The 13,438-nt window shown below is 35.8% G+C and overlaps 1 protein-coding gene across 3 annotated transcripts in view; it reads left to right on the top strand.

The window, feature by feature from the left end:
• LOC145694871 (uncharacterized) overlaps positions 1-13,438 on the top strand; it is an 84,791-nt gene that overhangs the window by 56,455 nt on the left and 14,898 nt on the right. For 2 of the 3 annotated variants that reach the window (XM_081771574.1, XM_081771575.1), the window contains exons 6-8: positions 811-987; positions 4,981-5,097; positions 9,897-10,069. In XM_081771574.1, coding sequence (XP_081627700.1) covers positions 811-987; positions 4,981-5,097; positions 9,897-10,069 — 467 coding nt within the window. The remainder of the gene's footprint in view (positions 1-810; positions 988-4,980; positions 5,098-9,896; positions 10,070-13,438) is intronic. The other variant, XM_081771576.1, reaches the window with a different exon arrangement.

Genomic DNA, 13,438 nt, shown 5'->3' with positions numbered 1-13,438 from the left:
AAGTGTGGCAGTCACAATTCAATTTTCCTAAATCTTCCAATAATCTGCACAATTTCTTTCCTGCCTTCTGATTGTTAAGCCCCTAGAATCTAATGAAGATGCGTGGCTCTTTTTCTTGTCCATGTTTACAAAATCATACTAACTATTTGCATAACTTTTTACTAAAAATTTGGTCATTGAGTGTTCTTCACTGGTAAGAACAAAAATGCAAAGTACCTATAAAGGAATTACCTATAATAAAAACTGCTTAAATTTGAAAGTAATGCTACTATCTATTGTTTTTTCAAGATTTTTTTTTCAAATTTACTTTGGATCCCTGTCGTGTCAGTCAGTGGGTCTGCAAACTGGATAAAGACATGATAGTTGTGGTCGAAAATGCAAGTAGCTCAGAGGACGTTGCAAGTAAAACCTTTTCTCGTAGTTGCGTCCGACCTGTGTAAAACTATCGACAATCCCCAAATAGATAGTAAACTGAATTTGCACAACCCTATTCCCAATTGCAATATTTGTAATGTTTTCCTTCTATCATTAAAAGATTTTCATAATTTGAAGAGAAAAAAGAACAAAATAACAATATATAGAGTAAATTATGAAGATCTATGTCGTTTCTTGAGCTATGTTGAAATTTATTATCGTAACATTAATAGTATAGAGTCTATTATATTTGTTTTATTTTATTTGTGGTAAAGCCCATTAATTTTCCAACAAACAATGCTTCGGTTACTTTAGTAAAGGAAAATCGATTTTTGATTTGTAGAAATGTCCGCTTAAAATAATATTTTTCTAATGTTGTTTGTTTATTAAAACAAGGAAAAATCAGCTCATGGTTTGCAGAAAAGTAAAGATTTTCTTGGATTGCAGTCGCATGATGCTAGTAGCCAAGAACGTTCTGATGAGGAGACATTATGTAAATCGGTAGTCGAGATTGGATCAAAGGAGAGGAATAAAGGCAGTGAAAAAGAACACGAGAAAGTTGTCAAACCGAAGGTAAGTAACATTTTGTAATTTTATACTCTGTATTTAAGTGACATAATTGACATCAGTAAATTCAAAGAGAACTTTTATCTTTAGGATTTAGATTTCTGGGCTTTCGGAATCTAAGGCTATTTAGCCCTTCACGTTTTGAGGGATGACGTCCCTCGTCGAGCACACAATCCATGGAAAAGGAAGGAAGAAAGGATTTGGGAAAGAAGGAAGCGGTCTGGGACCTATAAGTTAGGTACCACCCCGGCATTTGACTGGCGTGAATGAGGAAAACCCAGGAAAACCTCATTCAGGGTGGCTGGTCTGAAAAGGCGTTTAACACTTTCGACCGAGTGCCCCCACGGGAACCTTTGTGTTTATCCACTACAAAGATCACTTGGCGCGGGCTTGGATCGAACCAGAGGTGAATGCTCTACCACTGAGCCACCGCGGCCCCCCAATACTTCTCTTTGAGTTAACTGTTTTGCAAACTTATGAAATATCCTTTCTTTTATAAATATCCTGAGCATTAAATCCTCGGTTATTTCCTTTTAGTATCTCATGTATCTGCACTTTTTTCTGAACATGAAGTATAGATAAAAGAACTAAACGTGAATAGGTTGATCATCAATTCTTCATATTTATTAGAGGAAACCAAGATTATGCTGCTATCTCTTAACCTTTCACTGAAATAAAATTGATAGTATGGTATATATAATTCATAACAAATTAAACGATGTAACTCATAACAAACGTGCATTTTAGTGATATACAGAAGAGCTTACAATTATGGGATTCCGGAAATGAGTAGCAGGACGAGAAGCGATTGCGGTCTGCATGACGGTCCTAAGTAAACAATATCCCGTCATCGAAGTTTCCACTGAAGGACGCTTTTGCTAGTAGTAATGAGAACAGCGTCATTTTAGATTTTGTGTCGGGGGCAAGATCCCCTTTGTAAATAATTTTAACGTTTTTCATTGGTCTGTTCTTATCCTATTTTTTTAAAAGGAATGTGTATGAATCTCAAACTCAAGGGGGACAGTTGAAAGCATACCTCGTCAAAAGACGTCACTATTCGGAACAGTGTTGCCAGAGCTACTGATTTTACAGGAGATCCCCTGCTTTTTCTACGTTCTACTGATCTACTGTGAAAGAAAATGAAAAGGGAACAATCTCCTGCTTTTTTCTTCCTTTGAGAAGTTAAAGAAATATATTATTATTAATAGTGAATTTTCATTTTTCTTACATAAAAAGAGGAAATTTCGCGCAAATAGTTATAGAGTTTTGATGTATATAATATGAATACAAGGATACAACTGTACGTCATCTTCTATATACATGATGGTTGGCGATCTTTATGACTTACTGTAAGATTTACGAGTAAGTGTTGTTTAGATTGGGACTTGCGTTGGAAGCGAGGTAAAAGTGAGGGGTATGCTGGGGGACGTCGTTACCCCACTTCCAAAAATACCTATGGCGTCCTCCCCTTCCTAAAAATTTACAGTAAATAAACATAGGAAAGAAGGACGGCCTATCATGCGTCACCCTACTATTTCAGAAGGGTTGGAAGAGTAGCTTAGATCACATCTCCACGATAAGCTCTTATTTTGAAGTAATTAAAATTCAAATTTATGTTTTGTATGTATTGTTTTATTTTGAAATTAAAGTAATAATGAATTCTGGGCCTCTTGTTTTGGCCACCGTCCCCTTAATAATGGCAATTTTTTGGTCCTCCTGGATTTGCACTCAAATGCCGCCACTTTATGTGTCTATTGCTTTCTCCTGTTTTTTATGTTCGAATCTTCTGCTTTTCCTACTGACCAGTCTGGCAACACTGATTCGGAACAATTCTGTACTTTCTATCATGTAGGTAACACACACCAAGCACTGTGTGTGGACGATGTTTACAAGTCATTTTTTAAACACGCAAGCCCACAAAAGTAGTAAATTAATAATTTCACACTTGCCTGAAATGTCCGTATACAGCATGAAACGCATGTTGATTTCACGTGCTACAAGCAGTGTGCAACAATTGTTCGAGTCATACTGCTGTGCGTTTTATCTTGTTAAATATAGATCTTTATCATCGCATACAGGAAGAATGTTTCATCGACTCAACTGCTCGCAACTGCTCGAGAACATGTTAATGTATGCTTGAATGTACCAATAAGTTGCGTTTTGCGAGTCTTCAAGAAATGCTTGGATTTGGTGTAACTACCGCTCTATAGCCAGATAATAGTAATGAAAAGATTCGTTTACACATTTTTATCCAGTTAAAATAATGAATTAGTTGATTCTAGTAATGTCTTCTTTCAACTCAGTCAGATTATTTAAAACTTTAGTGAGGCAAGTAAAAATTATTTCAGTTCATATAGCCGTTAACCTTCTTGCGAAATTCATGCAAAAGTATACATTTGTATTTAATAAGACTACCTCGTCCAGACAGTCACACAGCCAGCAATTGACAGCTGTTGGTATTAAACACTTACAAGGAAAAAGAAAAATGAAATGAAATCTTTGTTTTACGTCCCACAGTTATGCCGGTTAGGCTAAAGGAGACTGTGATGATGAGTAATCAATGAAATGGTGGAATGAAGGAAGCGGGAGGAAACGGGAGAACCCTGAGAAAACCCACGCACACGGTGTTTATAAACCACAAAGTTCACTTGGCGGGGGCTGGGATCGAACCCTACAAGGAAAAAGCAGACCTCGGTAAATTAATTACGGGGCCGTTTCTCTCGAGGTGGTAGTGCACATTTAAAGTGTTAATATTGCAAACTGGAAGAACGCAATAACCGAAAATAGCGGAGAAAAAGAGTCTTGAAGCTTTCCACTCGCCGCATATATCATACGACGCGTAAATTTATTAAGTGACGCTGTGGCAGTGTGAGAAGAATCTGCGACTCACGTGCAAAGGGTACCGCGTTTGGTTCCTCTTTTATTTTTACCATCTCTGCTATAACGCTTTTCTCTGCTATTTTTGGCTATTACTTTCTTTCAGTCTGTAATATTAACACTTTAAATATGCACTACCATCTCGAGAAAAATGCCCTGAAGTTCATTTACCAAAGTCTGCTTTCTCCTTCTTAGTCCATGATTCTTGATGCAGAAAAGTCAGTAACTATTTCAGCTTAGTATTCCTATTATTTGGGTAGTATGTTACCTTTACGCTCATTTTTATAGCCTCATTTGTGAAAAGGAGGAGAGGAGTTATGATGGTTAAACTCCAAGCATTCAAACAAATCTTAAAGGAAAGAGAAATATTATCACTTTAATCTTGTATATACATGCCTCTGACTTGTAATCAAATGTTACATGTGCTACAAATTTCTAACTGGAATGAATTAGTATTTAAGAAACTAATCATCCAAGGATGAATTTAACTAATCATCTAAGGATAAGAAATGAAATAATCAATTACTTTTGGATATTTTCGACATCACACCACAAGCTATTAGGATTCGAAATGGTCTTAACTATAGAAATCTACTACATCGTAATGGCACAGAAACTTAACCATTATGGTTATCTAACATCGCAAATAGATGCAGTACTCACAGGTAGTTCAGCTCAGTTCAACTCCAAACGATGTCCTTCCACTCTCCAATCTTAATTACAACTCCTCGAGTCTACACTTCGTCCTCAACCAGCACAACCCCTTTCCGGGATTCAGGTGCTTCTTGGTTGTGGCGAAGAGCTTAGCTCAGGTCTCTTTCTGCAATCTCTTACTTACTTTTTTCCGTATAGGAAAACTTCCTATAATTGTGGTTTGATGCCGACGTTATCTGTTTTTATTTTTTTCTAAGCAGTTTGAATATCACTTCCTTATTTTATAGTAAACAAAATAAATTAAAAAATACATGTAAAGATTTTGGGTACTTTACAAATGATATGAATACATATACTACACATATATATTACTGATATAACATACATGTCTACTTATTTCTGCCACATGTAAAGCATGTTACTGTGTCATGATGGTTAACTACAAAACTATTGATTGCTTTGTAATAGGAGGGGAAACATAGAAGATGTGTGTTGGTACGTTCCATTAAAGAAATTTCATCAGCCCTTGAACTGGTGGTGTTCTTAGCATGTACTCTGCTGCTGTGTGGAATTATCGTCCAAGTGGTAAGACAACTTTTAGATCAGTTAATACTTTTAGATCAGTTAATAAAATAGAGTTTCCTTTTAGGAAATATAGCTTACCTCCTCCTCTAAAGCTCACCCTAGTAGTATGTGTTTTTGTATATCCAGGAGACAACAAATGGCAAGAATTACTTGATGAACAATTTTGGCCAGGATGTAAACAAACAAATAATAGGAATAAAGTTTATTGATGGAAGGGATATTCAAATCTGGAGTAGAAGAAATGAACCATTCCCGTTTTAACGATCGACACTACAGAGCAAAAGGGTAATCGTTAAGGAGAGTGTGTTTCTTGCAATTGTTTAAGCGTCCCAAAAGTACATTTCATCTCCATTTTCAACTCTCTACTAAAACCACAAGTGATACAAATCTACTTGTGGTTTCAATATCGATCTACATAGAGCTAAAAAAAAGATCAGTGATAGCGAAAAGCGGATTTTTCCAATCGATTTAGCGTTCTAAGAATTTATAACATCTTCCCTCTTAACCCTACCATCTTACCTTCAAACTGAAATTAACAAATTAACCACTTTCGGATTTAACGCTGATCACTATAGAGTAAGAAGAGTTTTAGGAAAAATGGATCAAAAGATTGCCATCTTGGCCAATAATTAGTTAAACATTTTTGAACGGTTAGTAAATCAAGTTGTTGTATTTTCTACGGAATAAACGCATCACGTTAAGTTAAGTGATAGATTAGGTTTGGCTACACTATATGTACAGATGGTTGCTCAGAAAAATGGAAACACCTGTAGTTGGCAACACGTCAGATGTATGGGTTGGCAGTGGTGTCGTGGTGCGCGCAGCGCCGGAACGCTGCTGATGGTGTGTTAGGTCGGTCTCCATACTACTTCAGGCGCAGTGGAACAGCAGTGTCCAGTGGCTGCAGCAGACGGAGGTAGTATAAAATGGGAGACCTCTCAGATTTAGGTGTGTCGCGTGGGACAGTGTCGAAGGTGATGACGGCCTACACAACGCACGGTTAAACCACATCTGGGAAGCGGAACAGTGGACGGAAGAAGATCATGAGTGATAGGTCACGCCGGGTATTAAAGCGCATTGTCACGCAGAACCATCGTGCCACTGCGGAGCAAGTGACGGAGGAGCTCAATCAGCACCTCCCCCACCCTGTTTCGACAATCACAGTCCGCCGCGAATTACATGACATGAACTTACGGGTTCGTGTTGCATGGGCCAAATCCCTCATCAGGGATCATAACGCTTTCGCACGCTGCAAACGGTGCCGCGATCATGCCACTTGGACCGTTGAGGACTGGAAACGTGTGATATGGTCGGATGAGTCATCCTTCACCCTACTCCCAACCACGGGCCGTGTTTATGTGTGGAGAACGCCCAAATAAGCTTATGATCTGCAGTGTCTCCGCCCAACTGTGAAACATGGCGGCGGCTCGGTGATGCTGTGGGCCGCCATATCATGGTTTTCATTGGGTCCTGTGGTCACATTTAGCGGACGAATCACTGCCAACGATTATGTCGCAATTTTAGGAGACCGCTTGCATCCTATGGTCCGGATGTTGTTCCCGAACAATGACGCCATCTTCCAGAATGATAATGCACCCATTCACACAACTGGCGTTGTTGCAGCGTGGTTTGAGGAAACATCAGGATGAAGTTCAACACTTCCCCTGGATCACCCAATCCCCAGATCTCAACATAATTGAACATCTGTGGTCCGTCTTGGAAACACGACTCCGGCGACAATTTCCACCTCCATCCTCTCTCACAGAACTGGCCGATGCCCTGCACGAGGAATGGTGTAAAATTCCACTTGCTACCATTCACGACCTCTATGTCTCCATCCCACGTCGCATCAAGGCTGTTCTGAAGGCGAAAGGTGGCCCGACACCATATTAATCTGGTAAGTTGCAATTTCGTTCAGGTGTTTCCATTTTTCTGATCACCATCTGTAGTTCTCCAGATATAAGGCATACAAAAATTTTTTGATAGAAATATTATGGATAAGGGAAATATTTGGATTTATGGATAAGGGCCACAAAAGTTTTGAAGGGTCCCTAAATCTAATTTGCGCATTGTTTACGAATAAGCACATCATACTGAGTTAAGTGATAGCTTGGGGTTTGCTTCACTATATGCAGTTCTCCAGATATAAGGCCTACAAGAAAATTGTGATTGAAATATATTAAAATTTTGGATCAGGTGCCACAAAATCCTGAAATGAGTTTTCGTATTTTTGACGAAATACGCACATTATAGTAAGTTAAGTGATAGTTTGGGTTTTGCTACACTATATGTAGTTCTCCAGATATAAGGCCTACAGGAAAATTTTTGATTGAAATATATTGAATCTATTGATCCAAAAACAGCTGCAGATAGCGAAAAGCGGTTTTCTCTAATCAATTAAGTGTCCTAGGAATGTGTTTTATTTCTGCTCTCTCTTAATTAAACCGGAAATAGTAAATATCTAATTCCATTTCTGGTTTGAAAATTGAGAAAATGTTTCGTCATACTCATTTAGGTGCTGCACACGTGATATTGATTCCAAGTCCCAATAATTCCCTCACTCACAATGGAGAAATCGTATTGCAGCGTTTCTGAAAACAATTCAAAATGACACCGCTTTTGTTACTCAGAATGTTTTCTGAACCACCTTTCGCTTATGTAGTTCTCCGCTTAGAAATAAATTGTTATGTTTCGTGCACATACCAGTATATGAGGACTGCAACGAGACGAGACAGAACTCTTCCAAGAGAAATAGATATATTTTTAAAGTCGAGAGTCGGGATAGCCAGAAAATTTTGGATGAGAGTTACCCGGTTTCGGATCCAGTGAGACCGGAACCGGTTATCTAATCTGGATCCAAGAATACGATATCTAAATCCAGAACCGAGAATCAGTTACCACGCTCTTGACCCATGAATCTGGTACTCGGATCCATTATTACCTGGATCCTAGTAGATATTTCAGGAACCGGTTCTGGCCATCCCTAGTCGAGACATCTTTCACGACATATTTTCGGTAAGAAAGTATCAAATCTTCTCTCGTGTGCATTCCAAATACCGTACACATATGTTGCTGAAAGGATGTCAAATACATTTTCTTCAATTTTCAATTAAAAATCTCGGTGCAATAAGGGGACAGCTCCACTTCTTTCCGATTTTGTGTTTCACACTGAAATATATAAAGAAAATTATCCTCTTTCCGTCTGTACAAGGACGGTACAGCTCAACCTAATATTTTAGAAGAAATTAAAGGTTGCAATAAATGAATAAAGATTAAACGTATTTTTATGGTCTTGAAAAATTATTTTTAAAAAAGTCCATCCCTATATCTTTCCATCTTTTCACTATGGTGATAGTCTTGAAACTAAAATTCTACAAAGTCCATCATTTTCGATTTGAACAGATAGATAAAAATTAACCCAAATTCATTTGTGGGAGGCTGAATCTGTGTAAAATGTTAATTTTCGTAATCTCTTACTGTTTTCCTCTTTATGAAGACCAATATTTAAACCGGAAGTACGTAGTAGTAAATTGCCAACACATGGTGTTTCATTAGAAGGATAAGAGTGGAAATGAAACCTACTTTTAGCGATGCAAAACGATTTCAAAAACTGATTCTTGCTATTTCTTCGTTTCTGCTCTATTGTGATAAATGTTGAAACCAGAAATGGTTAATTTCTACCACTTCAAGTTTGAAATCAGGATTAAGGGAATAGGCTCAGTGTGTTATTAGGATGCTGATTCGATTTAATAAAAACTCGTGTTGTTACCGCTTATCGTATTTTGCTCTATGGAGATCAATTTTAAAATAACAAGTAATAGTAAATTTCTACCACTCATTGGTTTAGAAGAAATGGGCGGTTAAGAATGCTATATTTTGTTCATGTGCTAAATCAGATCCCAAACAGCATTTGTAATTTTCTATATTATTACAATCTTTTCCATAGCGATCAACGTTGAAATCCGAAATGATGAAATCCTACCACTTTCGGTTTGAAGAGCTGGTTAACGGATGAGATGAATCCTATTCTCGGGACACTTAATCTCTTCCAAAAATCGCTTCCTGATATCCTCAGATGCCTGTCTACAAACGGACAAACATAATCATTTTATAAGACTTCTGATACTTATTCGTACCACAGTATGGAAGTGTAAAATCTAGTTGAGTTATAAACAAATTATTTCAGAAAAATATTAACATTTTCACGCACGAATAGATTATGTGTTCAATGAGAGCTAAGATAATAAATATAAGAGCTAACATATTAAGTGGAAACCGTTAAAAGAAATTGTGATTTTCCAATGTACATTCATGTCGAAAATGATTGTCACATATCTATAAGTGACTTCTTGTAAGAATATAATTTGATAAATGATTTTGCAAGGCCCTTTTAGTACTGATACTATGTGTATAATCGGGAAATGTATATTTGTGGCAAATTTCATAGGAAAATAATTATAGATACGAAAATTAGAATGAGTAAAACAAAATGTTGCTAAATGGACAAGAAATATTTTTTCGTTTTATTGTTCTTATTTATTGGGCTTTTGACATGAAATTTGCCACATACTTGTCTTTGCCGATTATACACATACTAACATTATAACAAATACCGGGCGAATTCGTTATCAAATTATATTCCTACAATAACATATTTATAGACATGCGACAATAATTTTGGAACTGAGTGTACATATACATAAGATGTACTAACTGGTTGAAATTATATTTACAAAAAGTAAATTTATATAATAGTGGAATAAGTTAGGAGATCTAATATATTGATACATTTTTCGTAGCCATTGAACATTTGGCAACAAGCTTCTGGAAAGCCATTTGGAGATCTGCTGAAGACACTAAATATAAGAGGAGATGATGATTATTGCACCACTTTAGAATATTTCAAAGTGCATACTTCCATTTCTGAAAAACTCAATGCTCTTACTTATGAAGTAAAAGATCTGAGAGAGAGGTAAGAAAGTATATATAAAATTATTTCATCTGACTATTTCTGTTTACTTTTGCGTATTCTTTATATAATCGTTATTGATATGTAATCTTAACAGTTAACCAGCAAACTCGATGTGCCAAATCGATGCCTACTTTGAAAGCGTATATCATGATAAAGTTAAAATATGCATAAAGAATTTTACATATGACCATACAAACTCTTGCAGAACAATTTGAACTTATGCACCCAAAATTCTCTAAATTGCTGACTTACAAACAAACTCATTCACAAATTAGATTTAAACAACTCGCTGAACAAAACAATACGTTTATTGCAAAAATTATTTTCCTGTAACTGTTTCGCCAACGATCCACTTTGGCTTCATCACATGCTATTAATACACAGGTAGTGACAGAATATATAAGAGACAGCAAATAGATCCATGCACCCTGATTGGTTACGGAAATCTACAACAGCCAGTCCCCTTATACCACACATGAAGAAACAAAACCAGAAATAAAAAATCGTTATTCCTCTTCCCCCTCACACTGTTGACAACCATATACATTCATTTCTAAGAGCTAAGCCTAATATTGTTAACAAAATAAGATTTACAATTAACTTCTTAAATATGAATACTAATAATATAACATGTATTATAAATTAAAAAAGCATAACTAAATAAGTAATACTGAATTTACAAGAATAAACCTATACAATTTATTAATATTAAAGACTACGTAATAACTTATTACACTTTTCTTGTATTTTAAGACCAGAGTTCCAGTTCATTCTGTTACTGGGAAGCCAAAATATTACACGTTAATAATTTTTTTAGATGAAATGTATTATTTTGCTCAGCGAACAGTTTAAATCAAATTTACGTATTCTTAAAGCAAAACTTGAATAATGGAAAACTCATTCATATTCCAAATAAGATACGTATACATATTACACTGTTAAATTAGAGATATATCATGTTTGGGAGAAAGTTGTTTCCTGTGCTCCAAAAAGTATTAAAATATCAATGTGCAATTGGGAATCGATAGTAGCCAAACATGGCGGACAATAAGTTGATGGCAGTCGAGAAGACCGACAAAGAAGCCCACAACTTTCGCCCAAATATGACACGTCACCCCATTAACTTCCTAATTCATGCTTCAGCCTATTATTTAATTACAAATTGATCTAATTAGATATTCGTAAGCAGTCAGTGAAGAAAGTGTATTTCCAAATTAACACTTTGTAAAAGAAATAACTTATAGTTCAAAAATATAAGAAAAGTATATTTTATTTTACTTTCTACAGAAGGTATTTTGTTATTGATTTACCATAAATACACATTAAGACAAATAAGAAAAGATGCAAATAGCTATGCTATACTGTTTATACTCTAGCTGTAACCCACTTCAAAATACCTTCTGTATTTGCTGGTGCCTTCCTGCTTCTCTCCTCAGTTTATTGTTAAAGTCCTTCTAATACGTTGGTATGCTTTTGCGCTCCACTATTTCTAACATAGGGTTAAAAGTACAATACAGAACATTATTGAATAATGTTGCTGTTTAGTAATTTGCAATTTATAAGAAGATAACTAATACCGCTAGTTACTATTTTCTACTGCGCTTAAATCTCACTTCGAAAGTGAGGAATTAGTGCGAAATATTCGAATTAATACTTCAGAATATTTACGGTATTCATTTAGAAAGGGTTAAACAACCAAATTATTTCTTAAGTATTCTTAAATGAAGTAAACAAATAACATGACGTAAATAAGGAGCTATAATTAAATATGCTTCCGTGTACTCCAATCAAAAAGAGAGGACGGAGATGGTGTTCTTGCAATTCATTTCACAGCATAGTAAGATGTAACAAGAATATTGAAATTTCGGCAGTGTAATGAGACTCAAGATAATAATTCGTAATTATATAAAGGATTGTAATTGTTTAGGACACTGTAATTGGGAGAAATGCTGGTAGTTTATTGTTCAATACACACTTAAAAAATAATCGAGTATCGTCAGCTTTGGTAATCATTAAGAGCTTACTGACCTCAATTTGGAAGTTAGTACTCAATTAGTACACTCCTCTGCTAAACCAAATACCATAAATTGTGTCCGACAATGATAATCGTCGTTCGCAGTTCTGAGATATCTTTTTTATCTCGTGCAAAATATAAGAGGCTGATAGGGTTATTTTATTCTATCGATTTTCAAAGTGTGCTTATTTCATGGAATCCCACCTGTTGTGTTCTATCGAACCACTAGGATTATGAACTATCACAGAACCTCACAATTTCCACTACAGCAAAGTACGTTAAAGCACTGTAACAAAGAATCAATTCTAATCCTCCTTGCAGCTTTTTCCATAGGTCTTTGAGGGTGATGTTATAAATATTGTTTAAGAGTCCAAATACTTACAAACCCATTGGACTGACATCAGAGTTTTTGACACAATATCATAAAAGAGAATACCATGTATTCCTGTTTTTAGCTCGATGTTATGATAAAACAAGAAGTATATATACGAACACTTTGTCGATATGAATCCACACTTACTTGTCGGCAGCTCCGTACAAACTAGATACGTATGTCTTCCCGTCAGGTTGTGTTACCAGAAGTATTTAACTTTATGTTTTAGTCAACCTATCAAGTACATCAAACGTCTTTGGTAATCGACGTAGTGACAATATTTTCTACAGGAAACTTTCCCTGTATTAGCCTCAAAATTTGCCACGCCCTTTATTAGAGGTATTGTGGTACTTAATTGACCTATGCTATCATTAGATAAATGTAGATTTCATCTAATATGACAACCATCTTCCATTTTGACCACGTCAAGTATCTTTTATGCAGTTTGTACCAGTTTGTTCACCAATGTAGCCAGAGTGAAGGTTGTGATACTTTTCGTTATGTACGCAACACAGGGCAGGACGGTGACAAGACAAATGGTCCGTTCAGTGCACAAAGTGTTCAAATCTCATCACCAAAGTTGTGAGAAACAGAGACATAAAGTTTGTACACTTCGATTTAATCCATGGCAAAGTGAAAGCTGTTTTTAAAAACGTGTAAGTTTCAATTTTAAAATAAGAATTCCACTTCTCGAAATCCATTGAGGTTAGAGATTCGAATTTCGGTATTTAGACTATTCTTTAAAATAAAATAAGACGTATTTAAGAGAAGTTTGGTATGTTCTTTACAAGTGAAGAAAAGGACGAACAGAAAAAGGTGGAAGTTACAATAATCAAAATACGATGACCATATCTTATAATCTGTTCAGGTTATGGAAATAAAATTTGGTATTTAGACATTTCATTGAAGATAATTAAAGACATGTTCAAGCGTTTATTGATACAAAAGTTATAGATTTTACAGTTTTGTTCTAAGTGAAAAC

The sequence above is a fragment of the Thermobia domestica genome, chromosome 9 (assembly GCF_964235325.1).
Source record: "Thermobia domestica chromosome 9, izTheDome1.hap1.1, whole genome shotgun sequence".
Taxonomy (NCBI): Eukaryota; Metazoa; Arthropoda; class Insecta; order Zygentoma; family Lepismatidae; genus Thermobia; species Thermobia domestica.
The sequence above is the reverse complement of the archived record's forward strand: the minus strand, read 5'-3'. Positions and strand labels throughout refer to the sequence as shown.